This window comes from Mesoplodon bidens (assembly GCF_964165515.1).
Source record: "Mesoplodon bidens genome assembly, chromosome: 19".
Taxonomy (NCBI): Eukaryota; Metazoa; Chordata; class Mammalia; order Artiodactyla; family Ziphiidae; genus Mesoplodon; species Mesoplodon bidens.
In genome coordinates this window covers 45642205-45666736 of record NC_138179.1, presented here as the reverse complement: position 1 = coordinate 45666736, position 24532 = coordinate 45642205, and the positions used below count along the sequence as shown (strand labels likewise).

The 24532-nt window shown below is 38.5% G+C and overlaps 1 protein-coding gene across 14 annotated transcripts in view; it reads right to left on the bottom strand.

Moving 5' to 3' along the window:
- The window catches only part of BPTF (bromodomain PHD finger transcription factor), a 143522-nt gene that overhangs the window by 60481 nt on the left and 58509 nt on the right, over window positions 1-24532 (bottom strand). For 10 of the 14 annotated variants that reach the window (XM_081219713.1, XM_081219707.1, XM_081219716.1 and 7 more), the window contains 4 exons: window positions 20036-20224; window positions 15981-16168; window positions 13249-13604; window positions 12634-12765 (listed from right to left, as the gene is read on the bottom strand). In XM_081219713.1, the coding sequence (XP_081075839.1) occupies window positions 12634-12765; window positions 13249-13604; window positions 15981-16168; window positions 20036-20224 (865 nt within the window). The remainder of the gene's footprint in view (window positions 1-12633; window positions 12766-13248; window positions 13605-15980; window positions 16169-20035; window positions 20225-24532) is intronic. The other 4 variants (XM_081219717.1, XM_081219708.1, XM_081219710.1 and 1 more) reach the window with 1 other exon arrangement.

Sequence of the window (24532 nt, the reverse complement as noted above, 5' to 3'; positions counted from 1 at the left end):
GAACCACATTGACTGGGCATTAATCATTAGGCATAGGGCACAGACCACACTCTTTTTTCAGGTAAGAAAATAGATATCACTGCACCTACCAGTAAGGAGATGGGCAGGTCTATGGTGAGGTTCTACTTTAAGGTGATTAGATTAGATTTTCATGAATGGGAATATTTCCCATAAAGAAGAACATTAACCAAAATCTACGAAGAAAGGAGCTCCGGTCTCTAAGAGCCCTAGTGGTAGAAGAATTGCTTTTATCATACCCTACCCAGATGTAGCCAATTTCAAATGCACAGCTATGTGAAAAGAATAAAGAGATCTTCTGTTAACTTGGGGGAGCGGAAGAAAGATGTGGGAGGGGATTTAATTCTTTTCACCTCTGTCCCTCCACCAAAAACTTCCTATTTATCTATCTCCACTTTGAATAAAGTTTTGTGTCCTTGTGATTACAGCACCCTAGAATCTAGTGTCCCCAAGGCCAAGAGCTCATGCCTGTTAACTGCACACAACTAGTATAGCAAAGATTCATCATCTCTCACTACTGATGGGAGAGGAAAGGGAGTGGATTCTCACTGGGGACTAATTTAGTCTCAGATACCATAATTTGCAAACAGGGAGTGGGGAAAGCTCTGTAGGCACAACACAGGGGATAACCTGCCAGCCTCAGCTCTCCAGAGTAAAGAAGTAGTGACTGAGTTACGACCAAGTAGTATTTCTCAACAGGGTTTTTGTGGGTTCAGCTTTAAACACCTATAAAAGGCCAGGTCTGGCACAGCAACTGAGCCATCTTCGCAGATGGTGGCCAGGAATGGGGCACTGTCTGGGGAGAACACCAGTACAGTGACACTCTGGGAACGCACAGCTAAGCTGGGCACTCAGCTTGTGCTCTTGGTGTTCACATGGGGAACAGGTCCATCTTCATCATCAAAGACAAAGGCTTCACCTTGCTGACGCCAGGCCAGTGAGGTAGTATTGTAGCTAAACTGTGATGTCTGCTCTCCCAGAATAGATTCTACTGTTCTCACTACCTCCAACACAATCCTTATGGGAAAAGGCAGCAGGAAAGGTGAGCTCTGCAGGGGTTCAATTCCATTTAGTTGGGCAGAAACCCTGGCTACTGCTGGCAGCCTGACGCTGGTACCACGAGCCTCCAGACACCACTCCGTACTGGTCAGTGCACTGGGGGCAGGGGGTCCCTCCACACGTCCTCGGTTCAGGGAGCTGGGCCAGGAGTGGGGACTGAGCCTCAACTCCGTTCCCCACCTCCACAGGGTTTTGTTGTGTTTCTCTTCCTATTACAAACAAAGCTACAGGAAACCATGTTTTACGTGCTTCTTAGCAAACTTGAGGAATAGCCCTTTATGTTTCCCACTGGTAGAATGGCTGAGTCCAAAGAGTATTATATTTAAAGTGCTGACAGATGGTGCCCAATTGCTCTTCAGATTTGTACGCTTCACACTGCCATCAATTAAAAAGCAACCCTGCTTTCCCGCACCTTCACTCGTTAGTACAAAAATTCTAAATTACTAGCCCAATTGAGAGGGAAGAAATACTATCCCATTGTTTTTATTTACATTTCTTGAATTATGAGAGAAGTTACCACTTTTTTATGTCTACTGGCCTTATATATTTATTTTTCTGCCAAATGCCTGTTCAAATCCTGTGTCTTATCTGTAATGGGCTTTTCATTTATAAAAGGTCTTTTTCATTTATAAAAGGCAAGTTTCCATTTGTGGTACACATATTTTTCCTCAGTGTGTCATCTGTCTTTTGGATTTGATTATAATATTATTTTTCCACTCAGAATTTTAAATACATATATCCCCTTTTTTCATCTATGGCATCTGGGTTTTATATCTGTTTGAAAAGAAAGTATCACAACAGAAACATAAATTAATCCACGCGCTCTTAAGTTTTTTGTTATAGTTTTTAACAATATGTTGGGTATTTTTCAATCCTCATTTGTCTGAATGTTTTTGCTGAGGCAGGAATCTGGGTGATATTTTCCCCAAACACGCCCTCTTTTCCTTCTCTGACAGGCAGAGCTATCACAGTGGATTCCCACATGTGTTTAGGTCTATTTCTGGATTCTCTGTTTGATTCCACTGCTCTACTTCTTCTAGAGTACAAATTATTCTGATTATCATAGCTTCAAGATACATTCTAAATATCTATTCCCTTTTTTTGAAATACCTACTTCCCTTTTCTTACACATTTTCTAGAGGAAATATTAGTATCATTTTGGTCATGCCTCCCTCTCCCACCAGGAAGAAAACTCCTATTCACAATGCAAATGAGTATTAAATTTGATAGATTAAGTTAATATAAAATATACTGCATGGCATCTTTAGAAAAATGCAACATACATATGTAAGCATATAATGTATCTTTTCATTTACTCAAAGTATCCTTTATATCTTTTTTTTTGGGGGGGGGGCACTGCACGGCAAGTGGATCCTAGTTCCTCAACCAGGGATTGAACCCACAGTGGAAGTGCATAGTCCTAACTACTGGACTGCCAAGGAAGTCCCAAAGTATCCTTTATATCCTTAGTAAAGTTTTAACCATTTCTTAACATGCTCCTAAATATTTATTAAATGTATTCCTGGTTTGAGGTGTTTTGTCGTTGCTGGATGTTTTCTTCATTGTAATTTTTAAAAATATGTAAACTGTAACCAAGTTAAGAAACAGAACCTTATCAATAACCACTACATCCAAAACTAGTGTGTCCCACCCGCAGGCAGCCATTATCCTGACTTTTGTGTTATCATTCCCTTGCTTTTCTTTACAGTTTTACCACCACCTATGTGTATATCCCAAACAATATAAAGTTTGGCTTTTGAAAACTCAGCAAGAAGAAAACTAGCTACATGAGCAAGAGCAATATTGTCACTATTAAAAGAAGGTTCCCAGAAAAAAATAAATTTGTCTCCAGGTCACCTTTCACAAGTTAAGAGCCTCTTGTGGTGCAATCAAAGGGCGCAGTCCTAAGCAACGCCTAGAAAACAGTACGCTCACCACACTCAGGGTACCTGGCAGGACCATGTGTAAACAGGTGCACTGCAGAGACAGAATTATGCATTGCTCTGCTCTTCCTGCTTTTGTGCCTTTTGAGGATTCTATGGCGTGACTGGTGAAAATTCTCAGTTCTCCCCTGCTGACTTGGGATTTGGCTTTCCTGGGTAGGGTACCGCGCATCCTCCTGCAATACTGCTTGCAGTTTTACTGGTACTGTCTTCTCTGTTGTTCCCCTTGTCCCTGTGGGTTTATGCTTTGAAAAAATCCCTTTGTCATAGTTTTGGTGGAGGTCAGTGGGGAGCAAAATTAGATGTGCTCATTCAATTTGTTATTTTAACTCAGAACTCCCGCTGTATTTTCTTCATGGTTACTATCTGCATATATAAAACCGAATGTTCAGTATGGGGGCCACCTTAATTAATTTTCATATTGTTTTATAGTTTTTCAGTCAATTAAGTATATAATGAGATCAACTATATATAATTGTCCCTACATTTACCTACTTATGTTTTATTTCTCTCGGTATATTGCATTAATACTTTAAAGAAAAGTTAAAAGATAACAGCAACAGTGGGTATCTCTGTTTTGTTCCACCTAAATGTTAATGGGAATACTTCAAGGGTTTCATCAAAACACATGACGGTTTGGTTTGAAATACATCTTTACCAAAAAGGGGAGGGGGCATTCATCTATTTCTACTTACCCAAGTTTTTTTTTAAACCAAGAATTAATAATGAACTTAAATCTTCTTAATAAACAAATACCTTCTTGACATCTAATGAGAAAATCAAAGTTTTCTTTCTTTGACTTCTTAAAATAGCAAGGTATTAATAATCTCCTAAGAACAGACAAATCTTCCATACCTAGAGGTAGTCAAATTAGTCATGATTTATTATTCTTTTAATTTACTCTTGACTATAGTTGCTAATGCTCTGTTTAAGATTTCTTGCATACACTTCTATTTGCTATTAATTATTAATCAATGGTAAATATTAATAAATGAGACAGGGCCATGATTTTCTATTTATCTATTTAACAAGTTTTAGAACAGTTTTGTACTAACAGAAATAATACTGAACCAGATTTCCTTCTTTTTCTATTTTATGGAACAGTTTAAATAGAATTATCTGTTTCCTAAAATTTGAAGAACTTCCTCATGAAATCATCTGGTCCTGCCCATCTCCTTACTACTGACAGGTGCAGTGATATCCTTCAAACTGAACCAGAAATCCTTTTCTTGCCTAAGAGTGTGGCCTCTGCCCTACTGTCCAATGATTCAGATCAGTGGGACTCCTCCTCCCCAACCCTTCCCCCACCCAAAAGGAGGAGTCCACTGGGGCACTTTCTCTATGGATGTAGGAAGCCTGAATACTATGTTAGTGGACTCCGTGAAGGTTTGAAATCCAAAGTATCAGTGAGAGATTCAGAAATATTGTTTGTTATGTCCCCTTTTTCATTCTTGATACTGGTTATTTGTTCTTTATCCTTTCCACCCCCACCCCGTTCCTGATAATCTCATCAGAGGTTTGTAAATATAATAGTATCTAAGGTATACATCTGTTTTCTATTTCATCAAATATTGACATATTTCCCATCTTTGGTTTGACTCATTGAGATGCATGCCTAGCTAACTAATTTGTAGTTTTTCTTGTTTAGTGTAAGCACTGAAGGCTACCCATTTCCCCTAGGTACTCTTTAGCTGTTTCCCACAAATTTCAATTTATGTTGTATTCTTTTTTTTCTTTTTTTTTATGTCGTATTCTCATGAACATTCAATTCATAATGTTTTCTAGGTTCCATTATGATTTTTTGACCTATTTAGAAGCATATTTCTTAACTGTCAAGCACATAGGCCTTACACTTCTTTAAACTTTTACCACAAATGTCTACATCCCTAAACAATACAGCATTATATTAGCATACATTCTTTTAACCTTTACATAAATAGAATCACACTACATATATTTTCAGGCAAAGAATTGTTTCACTCTGTTGTACATTTCTTTTTTTTTGCGGTACGTGGGCCTCTCACTGTTGCGGCCTCTCCCGATGCGGAGCACAGGCTCCAGACACGCAGGCTCAGCAGCCGTGGCTCACGGGCCCAGCCGCTCCACGGCATGTGGAATCTTCCCGGACTGGGGCACGAACCCGTGTCCCCTGCATCGGCAGGCGGACTCTCAACCACTGCACCACCAGGGGAGCCCCTGTTGTACATTTCTGAGTCAATCTCATTGACTCATGTTGCTCTGGTTTGCTTTTTTACTGCTGTACAGTATGCTATTAGAGAACCACACCATAATTTAAATATGCCTGATTATGGGCATTTAGGAATTGTTACCAATTTTCACCATTACAAAATATTATAAGGAACACCTTTCTACATGTCTCTTCATGTACAGATACAAGGTTTTGCTAAGGTTTTTAGTTAGGAACAGGATTGTATTCTCAATATTACTTTTACCAAATTGTTCTCTAAGATGGTTGTAGTATTTAGCTCTTTTATCGACAACGTATCAGAATTCTCTTCCTATTATATCACACATTTGCCAATACTCTTTAAATTTATGACAATCCAAAGGATGTGAAATAATAGCACCTAGTTTTTGGGGTTTGGGTTTTTTTTTTTTTAATATTTTTATTGTATTTAGGATCTGTTACTCCAAAGACACCAAGAGTCTTTACACAGTAAGATTTTAAAGTCTGGCAAAGATGCCTGCATTGTGAGTGGTACGTAGGGACTGAAACTGTTTTCAAACCAGCAGAATCACCTCTACAAGCCCACATTCATCCTGGAATATATTCTCAGACCTTTTTTTTTTTTTTTGGCCATGCCCTGTGGCATGTGAGATCTTCCCTGACCAGGGATCGAATCCATGGCCCCTGCAGTGGAAGCGCAGAGTCTTAACCACTGGACTACCATGGAAGGCCCCAGCCCCTAGTTTTGTGGGGGTTTTTTTTTGACATCTTTATTGGAGTAAAACTGCTTCACAATGGTGTGTTAGCTTCTGCTGTATAACAAAGTGAATCAGCTATACATATACATATATCCCCATATCTCTTCTCTCTTGCTTCTCCCTCCCACTCCCTATCCCACCCCTCTAGGTGGACACAAAGCACCGAGCTGATCTCCCTGTGCTATGCGGCTGTTTCCCACTAGCTCTCTATTTTACATTTGGTAGTGTATATATGTCCATGCCACTCTCTCACTTCGTCCCAGCTTACCCTTCCCCCTCCCCGTGTCCTCAAGTCCATTCTCTATGTCTGCGTCTTTATTCCTGTCCTGCCCCAGTTTCTTCAGAACCTTTTTTTTTAAGATTCCATATATATGTGTTAGCATACGGTATTTGTTTTTCTCTTTCTGACTTATTTCACACTGTATGACAGTCTCTAGGTTCATCCACCTCACTACAAATAACTCAATTTCGTTTCTTTTTATGGCTGAATAATATTCCATTGTATATATGTGCCACATCTTTATCCATTCATCTGTCAATGGACGCCTAGGTTGCTTCCATGCCCTGGCTATTGTAAATAGAGCTGTAATGAACACTGTGGTACATGATTCTTTTTGAATTATGGTTTTCTCAAGGTATATGCCCAGTAGTGGGATTGCTGGGTCGTATGGTAGTTCTATTTTTAGTTTTTTTAAGGAACCTCCATACTGTTCTCCATAGTGGCTGTATCAATTTACATTCCCACCAACAGTGCAACAGGGTTTTTCTCCACACCCTCTGCAGCATTTATTGTTTGTAGATTTTTTGATGATGGCCATTCTGACTGGTGTGAGGTGATGCCTCATTGTAGTTTTGATTTGCATTTCTCTAATGATTAGTGATGTTGAGCATCCTTTCATGTGTTTTTTGGCAATCTGTATATCTTCTTTGGAAAAATGTCTATTTAGGTCTTCTGCCCATTTTTGGATTGGGTTGTTTTTTTGATATTGAGCTGCATGAGCTGCTTGTATATTTTGGAGATTAATCCTTTGTCAGCTGCTTCGTTTGCAAATACTTTCTCCCATTCTGAGGGTTGTCTTTTCGTCTTGTTTATGGTTTCCTTTGTTGTGCAAAAGCTTTTAAGTTTCATTAGGTCCCATTTGCTTACTTTTGTTTTTATCTCCATTCCTCTAGGAGGTGGGTCAAAAAGGATCTTGCTGTGATTTATGTCATAGAGTGTTTTGCCTATGTTTTCCTCTATGAGTTTTATAGTGTCTGGCCTTACATTTAGGTCTTTAATCCATTTTGAGTTTATTTTTGTGTGTGGTGTTAGGGAGTGTTCTAATTTTATTCTTTTACATGTAGCTGTCCAGCTTTCCCAGCACCACTTATTGAAGAGGCTGTCTTTTCTCCACTGTATATTCTTGCCTCCTTTATCAAAGGTAAGGTGACCATATGCATGTGGGTTTATCTCTGGGCTTTCTATCCTGTTCCATTGATCTGTCTTTCTGTTTTTGTGCCAGTACCATACTATCTTGATTACTGTACCTTTGTAGTATAGTCTCAAGTAAGGGAGCCTGACTCCTCCAGCTCCGTTTTTGTTTCTCAAGACTGCTTTGGCTATTCGGGGTCTTTTGTGTTTCCATACAAATTGTGAAATTTTTTGTTCCAGTTCTGTGAAAAATGCCAGTGGTAGTTTGATAGGGATTACACTGAATCTGTAGATTGCTTTGGGTAGTAGAGTCATTTTCACACTGTTGATTCTTCCAATCCAAGAACATGGTACATCTCTCCATCTGTTCGTATCATCTTTAATTTCTTTTATCAGTGTCTTATAGTTTTCTGCATACAGGTCTTTTGTCTCCTTAGGTAGGTTTATTCCTAGGTGTTTTATTCTTCTTGTTGTGGTAGTAAATGGGAGTGTTTCCTTAATTTCTCTTTCAGATTTTTCATCATTAGTGTATAGGAATGCAAGAGATTTCTGTGCATTAATTTTGTATCCTGCTACTTTACCCAATTCATTGATTAGCTCTAGTAGTTTTCTGGTAGTATCTTCAGGATTCTCTATGTATAGTATCATGTCATCTGCAAACAGTGACAGTTTTACTTCTTCTTTTCCAATTTGGATTACTTTTAATTCTTTTTCTTCTCTGATTGCTGTGGCTAAAACTTACAAAACTATGTTGAATAATAGTGGTGAGAGTGGGCAACCATATCTTGTTCCTGATCTTAGCAGAAATGGTTTCAGTTGTTCATCATTGAGAACGATGTTGGCCCAACCCCTAGTTTTAACGTGCTTTTTCCCCAACTTACGAGGGAGGTTAAGCATCTTTTCATATTTCTTGGCTATTTGTGTCTCCTTTTCTCTAAATTATGTTTGTACCTCTGGCCTTTTTTTCTACTAAATAGTTTGATTTTTTTTCTTACTGAACTATAGAAGTTCTTGAATATACTGTGTATACTAACCCTTTTTTGATTATAGTATAATAAAACAATAAAAACACCTTCAACCAGTCTAGGATTCAGTCTTTTAGGATGACACATTATTATAAAACTCAAACAACAGAAAACCATTGTCTACTGTTATATACATATGTGATAAAACTACACAGTAAAAGGAAGGGTGTAACAAAACACAAATGTAAAAATGATGGTTATCTCTCAGGAAAGGCAAGGTAATATGAATGCAAAGTAAATACAATAATAATTTTCTTATTTTTAAATTGGGTGGTGAATACACAGGTGTTCATTTTATTTTATTTTTTTTATTTATTTTTTAAAATTTATTTATTTATTTTTGGCTGTGTTGGGTCTTCGCTTCTGTGTGGGGGCTTTCTCTAGTTATGGCGAGCAGGGGCCACTCTTCATCGCAGTGCGCAGGCCTCTCACTGTCGCGGCCTCTCTTGTTGCAGAGCACAGGCTCCAGACGCGCAGGCTCAGTAACTGTGGCGCACGGGCTTAGTTGCTCCGTGGCATGTGGGATCTTCCCAGACCAGGGCTCGAACCCATGTCCCCTGCATTGGCAGGCAGATTCTCAACCACTGCACCACCAGGGAAGCCCTGTTCATTTTATTATTACTCATTATAGCTTATATATTTCACACAATCTTATGTACATATCACATATTAAAGGTGAAGAAGGAAAGTCACTTTTAGTACGTGCACACACACAGGCATACACATGGACACTCATTCAAATCTGACAGACAGCACTCTTACAAATGAAATAAATAAAGCCTGCCTTAGCTATGTTAGGGGAGATACTGAATGAATCAAGAAGGAAATAAAACAATCAGAAGAGAAAAGGAAGGAAGTATGGCAGGAAGAAAAGCAGGAAGAAGGAACGAGTGAAAGGAAAGAGGGACAAAGAAGGGAGGAAAAAGGGAAGGAAATGGAGAAGAGAGGGAGGGAGGAAGAAGAGAACTTTTTTTGCTGCAGAGTCACAAAGATAATCTTTTTTTTTTTTTTTTTTTTTTTCTTTTTTTGCGCAGTACACGGGCCTCTCACTGCTGTGGCCTCTCCCATTGCGGAGCACAGGCTCCGGACACGCAGGCCCAGCAGCCATGGCTCACAGGCCTAGCCGCTCCGCGGCATGTGGGATCTTCCCGGACCGGGGCACGAACCCGTGTCCCCTGCATCGGCAGGCGGACTCTCAACCACTGCGCCACCAGGGAAGCCCAAGATAATCTCTTATATTCTCTTCTTAGAGTTTTAAAGTTTGTTTTTCACATTTAGAATTTACTCTACCTGGAACTGACTATTGTGTATAATATAAAGAATGAAGTTCAATTTACCACTGTACGGACAACTCATTTCCTCCTCATCTTCTATTGGACAGTTCATCCTTTCCAATACTACTTCCATCACATACTGTATTTCCATATATGGGCTGGTCTCTTTCTGAACTGTTTATTCTGTACCACTGGTCTATTTGTTTATACCACAGTATTATAGCTACCAAGTAAGTTTCGCTACATGGGAGGGCAAGTACTTCCACCTCGTCCTTCAAATTTACCTTTTCTATTGTTGCGCCTTTCCATAAAAACTTTTTAACCATCTTGTGAAATTCTACAGAAAGCCCAACTATAACTATTAATATGTTTGAACTTAATCTGTATATTAAGGTGAGAAAAATTGACATTGTCAAGACACTGAGTCTTCCTATACGTGAACAGGAGATATATTTTCATTTATTTAGGTGTTCTTTAATGTTTTTCAACCAAGACTTCATAACTTTTTCAAAATGATCCTGCCTTCAAACCTTTACTATTGAATATCATAATAAACAAACATTTTACAATAAAATATTTGGTTGAATTTCTAGATACTGCCTTAGGATCAAGTCTTAGGAGTCTGTCACCTAAACATTTGTGACCATACTACTGACAAAAGTGGAAGTCCTATTATTAATTTCTAATTTTCATGAGTCATGGTCTCTAATTTTTTAAAAATTCAGAGTATGCTATTTTATATCACCTCATCATAATTTTAAAAAAAAGTTCTTTCTTATATATTACCAGATGTATCATACTAATACAATTCATGATACAATTTTATAACTCTAGTAACAGGTTTAAAAGACTAGTCATGGGAATTCCCTGGCTGTCCAATGGTTAGGACTCCATGATCTCACTGCCGAGGGCCTGGGTTCAATCCCTGGTCAGGGAAAGAAGATCCCACATGCCACGCAGTGCGCCAAAAAAAATTTTTTTTTAATAAAATAGGATAAAAGACTAGTCATAATGGCATACCAGGAGGGGAAAAAACCCTAACTAAAAAAAAATGAATTGCATTTTCATTAGAATGTTTAATATTTAGAAACGAATTTATAAAAGCTTTGACTTAGTCATTTTAAGTTACATTTGAGTACTGAAGTTTTCTTTAGCAACATTTAGCTTTCCTTTAGTTCTCAAAATATTGGTATCTGCCACCAGAGACCACCAACACAAGTTTCAGGATGAGCACTGAATAGGAGACTGTTGGGACAGAAGAGTTTGGGGAAAGTCTGGAAGTAAATGCAAGAAGGAAAAAGAGAAATATAGGCCTCACAATTGCCTCTGACTTTCCCCTTGCTCTCCCTGCCCTGAGAAAAGGCGGCAGTGAGAAAAATACCAGCACTCCACCCATTTAGCTCTCCTCTCCTGGGCTGCACCGTTCGTAGCAACTTAACTTAACCCTGTTGTGTTTTTTTTTTTAATCCTAGGAAGAATTAAGTCCATTCCATTTGTGGAAGCTTCTACCAGTAGCAGCAATTACATTCAAAATAGGAGGGAGAGAGGAAAGAGTATCCATAAGATTTATGGGGGGAAAACACTACAGAAAACTGAAAGCAACCCTTAGCAGATGAAAAATATTTAGCAGGCATATTTACTTTTCTTAAAATTTTTCATTGTAAGATAAAACACAGGGGACTTTCCTGGTGGTGCAGTGGTTAAGAATCCATCTGCCAATGCAGGGGACATGGGTTCCAGTCCTGGTCCAGGAAGATCCCACATGCCGCAGAGCAACTAAGACCATGCACCACAACTACTGAGCCTGTGCTCTAGAGCCCGCAAGCCACAACTACTGAGCCTGCGTGCCACAACTACTGGAGCCCACACACCTAGAGCCCGGGCTCCGCAACAAGAGAAGCCACCGCAATGAAAAGCCCGAGCACCACAACGAAGAGTAGCCCCCACTCGCCGCAACTAAAGAAAGCCCGCGCGCAGCAACAAAGACCCAACGCAGCCAATAAATAAATAAATAAATAAATAATAAATTAATTTTTTTTAAAGATAAAACACAGGTGTAGAAAGCAACACAAAATATATTTAAATTAAAAAATACAGCATTATACCTTTGGAATGGGCCCTGTAGAGGGGCAGGGAAGGTAGAAGGGGCCTTACTTTTTACACTGAATAATAATTTACGTTTTTTTTTTTTTTTTTTTTTTTTTTTTTTTTTTTTTTTTTTTTTTTTGCTGTACGCGGGCCTCTCACTGCCGTGGCCTCTCCCGTTGCGGAGCACAGGCTCCGGACACACAGGCTCCGCGGCCATGGCTCGCGGGCCCAGCCGCTCCGCGGCATGTGGGATCTTCCGGGATCGGGGCACGAACCCGTGTCCCCTGCATCGGCAGGCGGACTCCCAACCACTGCGCCACCAGGGAAGCCCTAATTTACGTTTTTTACCATAAGCTTGTATTAGGTTTATAATAAGAACTTTTGAAAAATTAAAGTTAAAAAATAAATCCATTAGGGCTAAAAAGTAGATTCAAGTCACAAAATTTATCTTTTTTGTTAACCGTCTGCTAAAGCCACACAACTCTGAGTCTACTTAGGAGCTACATGATCTTTGGCCAGATACTCGACTCTAAGTAAATCAAGATGTCTAGCACATTCCAGAATAAATATTCAAAAAATATAAGCATTCTTTCTATTCAATAAAAACGCTTTTTACTTAGAACATATTTTTAATTTTCATATACCTGATCTCTTCTCATCTTCATTATAATCCTATATCCTAAATAAGAACTAATGTTTATTCAGGTTTACATCTTACATGTTTTCCTCCATCTTATAGGAGGAAAATGAGGTCAAGAAGAGTTAAGTCTTTATTATGGCCTTTCCAACACATTAACTTTCATTATTAATAGACTCATATTCCAAAAAGGAGACTAACACACCATTCACAAGGCTCAGAATTCACTTACCTGGTATGTCCTAAAGATTCCCGCCAGATTGGGAGCATCACAACCGGTTTAACTGCACACTCCAAAATAGCTAAAGCCAACGCAAATTCTCTGGGTTTGCTACACATCTGAACGGCCTTGATCCAATTTGCCCTAAATTTCAGAAGGGAAAAAACAAAATTTCACCTTGTTGATCTTAAATTAAAAGCACAAGAGCTGTAATTTATGAAGACTTCACCTTATAGGGCATATGTTTCTAGGCTAAGCAGGTATAAAATACACTGCTACTGGAAGTTTCTACCTCACAGAATCATAGGTTTTAAACACTAGAGGAAGCTCAGAGGTCAATTCGTCCTCCAAATCTTTAAACCTTCCATGATGTTCTGGAACTCTGTCTGGACTCCACTTGGTTCCAGGAATAAAGACTCTGCTTTCCAGAAATCTTCCCAATGTTAGTGTTGGATCGGTAACTTCAGAAGTAAAGTTACTCATATTCCTAACATCCTTAGTGTTTTGCTGACTAAAATGACTTCATTCAATTCATTAATAATGACAGTTTAAAGTGTGCAACTGCAATAATCATTTTGTAAATATTTACTATATTTACAGCAATAAATAAACCTTAGTTTCCTTTACCTGTGTGAAGCCCAGTTGGGATGAAGAAAGGAGGAAGGGATATTGTTTTCCAACTGGGTGATAGTCAGTCTCAGAGTAGATATGGTAAGAACTTTGGATCCATGGACAGAACCATTCCATTTGAACTCTCCAGCTGGAGTCAGACAGAATTTATGTGCAAGATGCCTTCTCTTATCATGGTCTTCTCTGTGCTGGTGCTTATTCAAAGCAAATGAATTGGTGGAGTACTGATTGTGGTAGACGCGATACTTCCCCTCTTGACCCAACTTAAAATAATTGTTGATATTTCCCTTCATGACCACTTCCTTTTTGGTGCTCAACCGTGAAATTTCTCCTTGAGAATTAACTACCAGTACCTGACCAAGAAAATAAAAAGACTCCATTATTTATGTCAAATATGTAAATTTGATCAACTATCTTTCAATAATTTGTAATTTATCATTCAAAATAAGTTAAGATACATCTTATCACTGAACTTTTGAAGTTTAAAGATTTTTTTTGATGTGGACAATTTTTTAAAGTCTTTTGTTGAATTTGTTACAATACTGCTTCTGTTTTTCTATGCTTTGGTTTTCTGGCAGAGAGGCATGTGGGATCTTAGCTCTCCGATCAGGGATCGAACCCGCACCCCCTGCATTGGAAGGCGAAGTCTTAACCACTGGACGACCAGGGAAGTCCCTAAACTTCTGAAGTTTAAAAGCTGAGTTAAAAGCTAAAGCTAATTGTTTATAATTAAACAACCAAGATATGCCTGCAAAAAGAAAGAAAACTAAGCTCTATTAAAGTGCCTATTATATGTTGGATATTATTAAGTACTTTCATGTATCTCAAATATACACATGAAACTAAATGTGTGATATATAAATCATTCACCAATCATTCTCTCAAGCTTACAATATACAGGGGTTAGAGACAAAAGAGGGCATGAGGGCATTACATGTACTATTCCCGCAAACATATATTCCTAAAAATACCTTTTCTTCTGCTCCTTTTATCATTCCAGCTTTAGATAAGAGCTCATAGATACGTTAAAATAATGTTTCAGGGGCTTGCCTGGTGGCACAGTGGTTGGGAGTCCGCCTGCCGATGCAGGGGACACAGGTTTGTGCCCTGGTCTGGGAAGATCCCACATGCCGCGGAGCGGCTGGGCCCGTGAGCCATGGCCCCTGAGCCTGCGCGTCCGGAGCCTGTGCTCCGCAACAGGAGAGGCCACAACGGTGAGAGGCCCGCGTACCGCAAAAAAAAAAAAAAAGTGTTTCAAATAGTTGATTCCAGGGCTTCCCTGGTGGCGCAGTGGTTGAGAGTCCGCCTGCCGATGCAGGGGACATGGGTTCGTGCCCCGGTCTGGGAAGATCCCACATGCCACGGAGCGGCTGGGCCCGTGAGCCATGGCCGCTGGGCCTGCGCATCCAGAGCATGTGCTCCGCAACGGGAGAGGCCACAACAGTGAGAGGCCCGCGTACCGCAAAAAAAAAAAAAAAGTTGATTCCAATCCTTTAGTGGACTGTGAAATCAATAGTGGGGCTTATTCAGCTTTTAAAAAAATGAAATATAATACAATAGACTAGAAACGAAAATACCAGAATGCTTCCCACATAGTAAAATACTACTTCAGGAAACTTTTTTTTTTTTTTTTGCAGTACGCGGGCCTCTCACCGGTGTGGCCTCTCCCGTTGCGGAGCACAGGCTCCGGACGCTCAGGCTCAGCGGCCATAGCTCACGGGCCCAGCCGCTCCGCGGCATGTGGGATCTTCCCGGACCGGGGCACGAACCCGTGTCCCCTGCATCAGCAGGCTTACTCTCAACCACTGCGCCACCAGGGAAGCCCTACTTCAGGAAACTTTTGATGTATGTACTGGGTTGCTATGAAAAATGTCTTAGTGAGGGTCAGAGTAAAAAAGTCTGAAAGCCACTGCCTTAAAGCCATTTCTTTGATGTTAAAAACACTGCATTAAAAAACAAAACACTGGGGGCTTCCCGGTGGCGCAGTGGTTGAGAGTCCGCCTGCCGATGCAGGGGACACGGGTTCGTGCCCCGGTCTGGGAAGATCCCACATGCCGCGGAGCGGCTGGGCCCGTGAGCCGTGGCCGCTGAGCCTGCGCGTCCGGAGCCGGTGCTCCGCAACGGGAGAGTCCACAGCAGTGAGAAGCCCGCGTACCGCAAAAAAAAAAAAAAAAACAAAACACTGCATATCTACCCTGCAAATAATTCTCAAATCTGAGAGACACAGCTGTGGCCCTTATTCTATCATCATGGCTTGCTGGGAGACAGAAATACTGAGTCCTAGCTTCAATCTTTTTGTTCACAGAGTTGAGATGCTGTGCTGTTCTATACACTGTTCTCTGCTATCAAGGGGTAAGTCTTATCTTTTAGCTGCAGGTTCATCTAAAATGACTACAGCCAGAACTGAGCATTAAATCTTCATTAAAGCCCACAAATAGCCTACCTGTTCCCACATGTGAAGAAGCAGCCTCTATCTCTTTAGAATTATATACAATAAAACTAACCATATAGTAAGAAAGAATACTACCCATTTACAGCATTTCTATGCATGGATTGAAATTTGGGTGTACAGTTATACTTATCATAATACAAACCTAACACTTTTAATCTCGTTACACTCTCGGAAGTGAGGAAAATACAGTTCAAAAGTACCTCTACAAACATCCTGCCCCTATTTTAAAAATTATTTTACATTCCAGAGATTTTTGTTTTAAACAGGAAAAACACACCTCTTTCCCCTCCTTAAATAATTTATTTGCTTCATGGGCTGCGGCTGCCACCTGTTGGCTCTTCAGCTGACTCAGTTTGCTATCTGGATTCCGTAACCTGGTAATAATCCGAGTTGAACCAGACGCTCCTCTTCCACCTCCAGGAGACTCACTTATTTCCCCATTAGACTTCTCTGATTTGAAATCACCTGTTATTAAATAAAAAGCCAAAAGTAATTGCTAACAGTAAGTAAATTACATATAGTAATAACACCTTACTTATCCAAAACTTCTATCTGGTAGACAACTAAGATCCAGAAAATAAAAAGTCCTTGAACAGACAAAGCAAATGCATTAATTCTTAAAGTTTTACTCCAAAGAAAGTATGTCAGAACTTTACTGTGAGTCATTTATCATTTTACAGAAAATTCAAACATGCCAGGTTATCTGTTTTAAAGCTCAGCTACTAGAAAAGAGGAAGGGCTGCTACAGATTTACAAGTAACAAACATAACTCAAAATGCACACTAATAAAATATTGCCTTATATATTCCACATGGATTTCTGTATTAAAAGTAAAGGATATAATTAATTTTAGAAGGATTTCCACTGAAATTCTGTTTAAATACCTAATAACTTAAAGCTTATAAACATAAATGTCAAGTGAATTTTTCCTAAAGAATCTAGATAATTATCTGTGTATGCAGATAACTATACATGTGAAAATCAACTACATTAGCTTTTTTAGATATAATAAAGGCCTCTCACATTTTCATTATATCTTAATTTTTTAAAGTGACAGATTCAACTGCCAAGGAGCAATTTCTGCTTTTCCATAAATCTCACTTCAGCTGAAAATTTCTATACGTTCTAAAACGATTGCATCAGTATCCAATTTCCACTGGCCGGACAGTTGAACAAGATCTCATTTTTCTTTCTTAATTTAAAGCTTTTAAAAACTAAGACAGTGTGGCACTGGCAAATGAAAAACCAAGCAGAAAATATGGCACTGACTAAATCAAGATGGGGTAGGGGTACTGGGTATCTTGCCATCTCAGGCTGGAAAGCTAGTAACCTTCAATGTGTGGTAGCAAAGCAGTTGGTTAGTTAGACTAGCCACGATTTTCTCTCGGCTCTCAGACCATGATTCTACCCATGCTAGAGTTCTGTGCCAACACGATGAACTATAGCAGCAACTTTATTTTTTTTTTGGCCACACCACGCGGCTTGTGGGATTTTAGCTCCCCAACCAGCGATTGAACCCGGGCCCTCAGCAGTGAGAGTGTGGAGTCTCAACCACTGAACTGCCAGAGAATTCCCGATAGTGGCTACTTCTTGGGACTGTCTTTGAAGTTCTACAATAAAGACTTTTTAGACATCATTTAGTCAAGGCCAGACTTCCTAAAAGCAGAAAGGGAATGGCACAGCACTTTTTAAATTAAGCGCCTCAATTTAGAGCCAGCAATCCAACAGGTGAGAGTCAGTCCTTTGCCACTTGCCAAGTTTAGTGCAAATAAGGGAAAGGAGGCAGAAAATTCATCCCTGGGGGTACGACTTGAAGGAGCAGAGAGAGGGAACAAGGCTAAGAGTGGAGGTCATTGTCTAGCACACCTTGCCCAAAGGCCACATTCCTGTTTAAAGGAGTGAATCACTGTGATGCAGCCTGGAGGCTGAGTACAGAGCTGCCTGGCCCTAGCCTCCCTAACTTACTGTTTAATGAGTCAAGAGGCAGGAGCCTAGACAGACTGCGCTCACCTGGGGGCTGGGGCAGACAAACTGGGCCAGTAGAGGGGGTTTACCCTCAGGGACTCTGAGCCAAGTTTCTGGGCATTAGGTTAACTAGCTGGGTATTCAGGCAATCTACAAGGGGGTGTTACTGCCAGAAAAAACCCCAAACCTGTCACACTGGGATGTATAATTATTCAAACCTACAGCAATTTCCAGCAGGCCATCCCTGACAGAAGTCAGCTGGATCTAGGCTGTTAAAGAAGAATGGCCTCCAGAAGGGGGATCTTCCCGTATGCTTCTCACTTCTCATCCATATCCATTCTCCCAGAAAACCTCCCAGAAAAGGGCAGCCAGGTTTATCAGAGAACACCGTCCACCATCAGGTTAATGAGTGTTACAGGTAGTTAAGTTCATAATTTGGCTCATGGATTGTAAGATCAAGATAAGCCACAACCAGACGTAATCAAAATAATACACACAATACACAGAAATCCTAGATACAGTTAAAATTACCAGATGTTCATTTTGGTAGAGAAGTTTTTGAAAAAATTTTCAGTTGTGGGTGAGATCTTTCCATTATGTTAGGCAGAGGCATTTTTTAATTTGAATACACACGTTTGTATTGAGCTAGGGTGGAACTGTGGATATTTGCTGTTTCCTATCTTCACAGCATCTCTCCTTCTTTGGAAAACCATTCCTACCCCACTCCAATGATATACTTTTGCTGGAGCCATCAATCATAATACCTTGCCTGCCCTGGCCACAGGAGTAGGAACAATATGTCCAAGATAGGCCACTCAAATTCCTTCCTCAAGGACTTTTGATTTGGAGCAGGAGTAGGGGCCTTGCCTTTGGGTCACAGACCTTGGAAAGATATGAATACAAACCGCTGATGCCATCTTCCCTGCCACTTGGGGAAAGCCTGTCTGTATTAGGAGAGAATGAGGTTAACACACAAACATATGCAGATCCAAAAGGTGAGACAGAAAGAGGAAAATGGAAAGAGTTTTGATACCTGGAGGTCCAGTTATGCCTGGTGATGGCTTGGACTTCCCAATTATATGAGCTAATTAAATCCCTTTTCACTTAAGCTAGTTTAAGCTGGTTTGGTCACTTGCAATTGAAAAGGTTCTAATTAAGACAGATCTCCATCTCATATCATACACAAAATTATACACCAGAAGGATTAAAAATGAAGTTATAGAAGTATTATATGAAATTACTGTAAAATATATGTATGTTCTTGGGATAGGGATGGTCTTCCTTAGTAAGACACAAAATCCAGAGAAATCCTAAAGAAAAAGACTGATAAATTTAACTGCATAAAAAATGTAAAAATTTCTTTATAAAACAACAAAAAGGGTTAAAAACAAGCAATGACTATATAAATATATAGGTAAAATCAAAAATTAATACTCACAATACATAAAGCATTCCTAAAACTCATTTGGGAAAAATATCAAAATTCAGTAGGAACAAATCAGCAAAAAATATGAACAAGCAATTCACAGAAAGTTCAGCAAACACATGAAAAGAAAGTCAACTACATTAGTAAGCAGGGATATGCAAATTTTAAAATGAAAGACTTTTCACCATTGGCAAAAATGTAACAGATAGATGATGTCAAATTTAGCGAGAATATGAAGAAATACACATACATGTAAGTGATTAGTATAAATTCCTTTTAATGTACAATTAAGCAGTAGCCATCACTATTTTTTAAATGTACCTACCATATGATCCAGCAATTCCATTTACTGTATCTATACTGCCAGAAATACAAGTACACAGAGATATATGATGAGGATGTTAAAAAGCACCACTAGTTGTAATAATGAAAAAACTGTTAGCCTAAATGTCCATTAATAGAGAAATAGTAAATGAATTATGGTTCATCTGTACTGTGGAGTACCATGCAGCAGTTAAAAAAATAATAAATTTAATTGATTACATGAAAAGAACCCCTACATGTATTACTGAGTGAAAAAAGCAAGATGCAGAACAACACATGCAGAATGATCCCGTTTATATTTAAAAACAAAAAACAAAAAACTTTTTGTCAACATACATACATTAATGTAACTGCACGGAGAAAGATATAAAATGTTACACACCAAATAATGGTGGTTACCTTTGGGGAGGGGGTGTGAAAAAGATGTATTTTTTTCCCAAGTGCTTTTTTATTTTTTTAAAACAAAAACACTGAGTGCAAGTGTCGCTTGTGTTTAAAAAAAAGAAAAAAGAAAAAAGAAAATCCAAATCTTCCCACCCCCATCAAACTTTTATTTAAAAAATTAAAAATTAAAAAAAATTAAAAAGCTCCTTTCAATGTATGAAGTGTATTCTTACCTATCTCTTCTTGAATAGAGACAGGTGTATGAGATTCTCTTTCTCCATTTTCAGGATCATCAGCTGCCTTAGCAGATTCACTCTGGGAAGAATTTAGTTCACTGCTGCTGTTACTGTTTTCCAGATTAGGCTGGGTGGAGGTAGTGGTGGCACTAGTGTTACTGCTGTCAGATGTCTTGCTAGGTTCTTCTAGAAAAATAGAATATCTGATTTTTAAATTGGAAATCACATCAAAAACAACTAATTGTCAGAAAAGACATTTAATTGTTTTAGGGTTGCATTACAAAGCTAGATTTTAAAAAGCTGCTCATGTATGAATAATGCAATGTATGAAAAAAAATTGTAAACAACACCCTACGAATTGTTTTTTAAGTCGCCCAGTATTAACTCAGGCTCTTATCACCTTAGTGTATAGTACAAAGCAGACAATCTTTCAGAATAATAAAGTGATATAACAATCTCACAAAATTTATGATGTGCCAGATACTGCAGAAGTGATTTTGTGAAGAAAATCCCTCAAAATCTGACATTTATATTCTTACTTTTCATAAAGTATTCAAACAGTATTTGAAACAGAATTAAACAGAATTATTTATCTCTAAGGTTTTCTGCCTGAATTCTATACCCCCAAATTTAACTAGATGGTAATGCCTAAGTGATTGTTAATTTTAAGACCAATATAATAGTATCACTAAGAGTATAGTTCCTGAAAGTATATCAAAATGAATGCTACCATGAACTGAAAGCCTAGGTCTTTCCTCGGCAGTTCAGAAATCTAGAGCCTCCCTGTGCACTTCATTTTGCCACTATTAAGATACCTTTTAAATCAAGTTCCTAAATTAAAAGTCGTCGACAGTATATCACAAAGGCTATCTGTAATGCATCATGAGCTCCTAATTTTTTTTTGACTGAAAAAACCAACAACCTGATAGAAAAATGGGAAAAATATATGAACAGTGATGAAAGAAATGAAAATGGCGGGAATTCCCTGGCGGTCCAGTGGTTCAGACTCCGCGCTCTCACTGCCAAGGGCCCCGGTTCAATACCTGGTCAGGGAACTAAAATCTTACAAGCCATGCGATTCAGCCACAAAAAAGAAAAAGAAAAAGAAAAATGGCCTTTAAACATGGAAATATGCTCACTTAATTCAGAGTAAGAGAAATGCAAAGTAAAATCGTATAGAGAAACTACCTCTCAGCTACCAGACTGGCCAAAAATCCAAGTCTCACGATACACTCAGGCAGAGAGGCAGTGTGTTAAGAGGTACTGCCACACATCGTTGTAGGACTGTAAAATGGTGCAAACTGGATAAAAGGGAACTGACAATATCTAGAAAAATTACAGATGCATCTACTCTTAACCTAGCAATCCCATGTCCATAAATCTACCCTGAAATACACTGGCAAAAATACTAAATTACTTACTGATATTTACAGAGGTATTCACTGTAGCACTATTTATAATGGCAAAAGACCAGAAAAAACAAAATGCCCATCAATACGTCACTGGCTGAATAAAAGGTGGTACATACAATAAAATATCATGCACCATAACAAGGACTGAGGAAATCATTATACCCACATATTGAAATGATCTCAAGATTAAATATAAAAAGAAAGATGCAGAACAGTACTTAGAGTATGCTAACTTCATATAAGAAAGGGAGAGAAATATGAATTTATGCACATATTTTGCTTTTCTATACGAAAAAAAAACCAACACTAGAAGAATAACCAAAACTTAATAAAAAATGACTACCTGTAAGGGAAAGGAAGGAAATGGTTACCTAGAGAAGGAAGGGATGAAAGTGAAAATTCTCTGAATAGATAACAGTTACAAAGTTTGACTTTGGAATCATGTAAATGTTTTACATTTTTAAAAAATTAAAGTTAGAAATGCAGCCCCTAAAAACTGAAAGAAAACAGCCTAATCGTGTATCAAATTGTTGGCATAACCACACAGAGAAAAAGATTATTTCAAGTGACTTTGGAACACGGAATTTTGACTATACATTCTTATTGGAAATATGGTATAAAGATAAAGAGCTGCAAAAAAATCTTAAATGCGGTTCAGCAGTCTTACCGTGAGCAATAATATTGGTATTATGAAATTATTATGATATTTAAATCATTTCTTCCTATTACTATTATTAATGCAATCAGGATATTAACAATAATTATAAAAATAATATATATTATTAATGGACATCTATAACAGGATAAAGCAAGTATATAATTAAGTTACTGTTGTTAGGAACTAAGGCATTCAGCATAAAGGAAAAGAGATACAAGTGTAAAAAAAGAAACTAAGTATGCAATCCTCAATCTGAATTTGAAATGTCAACATGAATTGGTTTTTTTCTTTTCCAAAGTACCTATTTCCTAACACTACCCAATAAAAAATCCTAGAGGCAGTGAGAGCCCAAGAGCAGTAAATATTCTTGGGCCCAGATGATGGTCTCTAAATATCATTCCCCACAAAAAGGAACCAGGGCTTCTTGCAGGAATTACTGATTCCAGGTCTTGGGTAAGAAATGTATAAGACAAGCCGCATACATCTTATTCTGCCAAAAAGCAAAAAAGCAAAAGAGACTACTGGGGTCATACACAGCAAAAAGGACTCAAAAGCCAACATAAAGGGGCTCCTGAAAATCAATATAACCAAATTAATGATAACTACAACTGACTGAAACAAACTGCATACATAAAGACCCACGAGTTCAGATACTTAAAATGAGAAAATCATGCCCCTCCCCCCAAAGTTCATAACTCAAAAATCACCACTGAAGGTAACTGGACACCAACTCCTGACTCTGAAAATCAGATTCTAACAGAAATAATTAAGCATTTATTTCTGCTCTAATTATATTTCAAGGTATTCAAATAGACTTAGTTAATGAGGGAAAATTCTTTACAAAAGAATTCCAGTTAAAAAAATACTGAAAAAATTATAGAATTAGAAATCATATACTATAACTTCCAAATAGACAGCTGATTTTGAACTCACTGATCAATCTTAGAATTTGTAAAGGTAAAACATACAGACATCATGATGAGCCTTTTGATGCAATATGATGTGAAATACCCAGAACACAGCTTATGAAGTATTCTTGCCAAAAACAGTTGAAAATGAATTTAATCAAGCCTTTAGAACAAATTAAACACTAAGAAGAAGGAAAGAAAATCCTGGATGTGGGATATTCCATAGTAGGATATACTAGGATTCTTTAAAAAGTCAGGGAAGGGGAGAATGCTCTAGATTAAGAGACTCAGTAGATATAAAACCAAATGTCATGTCATGCGGGGATCTTATGTGGAGTTATTTAAAACACAGCCAATGTTTAAAAAAATTTAAGTGAGGAAATTTAAATTGACTGGATAGTAGATGATAGTAAGGAATTGCTGTCAATTTTATTAAAATGATAATGGCACTGTAATTATACAAGAAAATGTCCATATTCTTTAGAAATGTATGTAGGACTGATATAACATGATGTCTGGGATTTGCTTTAAAATACTGCAGTAGGGCTTCCCTGGTGGTGCAGTGGTTGAGAGTCTGCCTGCCGATGTAGGGGACACGGGTTCGTGCCCCGGTCTGGGAAGATCCCACATGCCGCGGAGCGGCTGGGCCCGTGAGCCATGGCCGCTGAGCCTGCGTGCCCGGAGCCTGTGCTCCGCAATGGGAGAGGCCATGACAGTGAGAGGCCCGCATACCGCAAAAAAAAAAAAAAAAAAAAAAAAAAAAACTGCAGTAAGGAAGCAACCCAAATTCACATCATCAGGAAAGGGGATAAAGTGTGGTATAGTTACACAGAGGAGTATTGTAATACAGTTAATGTGAAAGAACTCCAGCAACATACAACATTATATTAGTAATATAAAGCGAAAAGATTAAGTTCCCCGAAGTTATACTTAACACATACACTTAATAAGATACACTTAACACAACATACTTGCTACACAGTTTAAAATAACCAAAACAGAAATACATAGTTTTTAGCAAACCATGTAGATCAACTCAATGAAGCAACAGTTATGTGGGTTATACATCACTTTGACCTCTAGTATCAATAGTCTTAATTCTACTGGATTTCTGTTATAAAAAGGAAAGAAAATATTAGTGAACACAGGATTCAGGGTGACAATCACTTCAGGTAGGGTAGAAGGATGCAGGCGACGAGAACGGGGAGATGGCTCGATACAGGTGAGTTTCAAAGCAGGACTTAGACGTCTGTTTTGGGTGATAGGTTCCTAGGTGTTTATTTCATTAATAAAGATCATTTCAAACGTGAATGAATAAACGAAGGGGGACTATGCAATGACCAATGATGAGTGCAATTAGCTAAGGATTATGATTTATCTAATAGTGTACACCTGGGGTCAAAGGGGGGCGATTTTTAAAAATTTGAGTCCTCCCCACTCAAAAAAGCAGTTAAAAAAAAAAAGAAAAGCATGAGTAAAACTAGTATGACAAAATATTGATGATTTTCTAATCTAA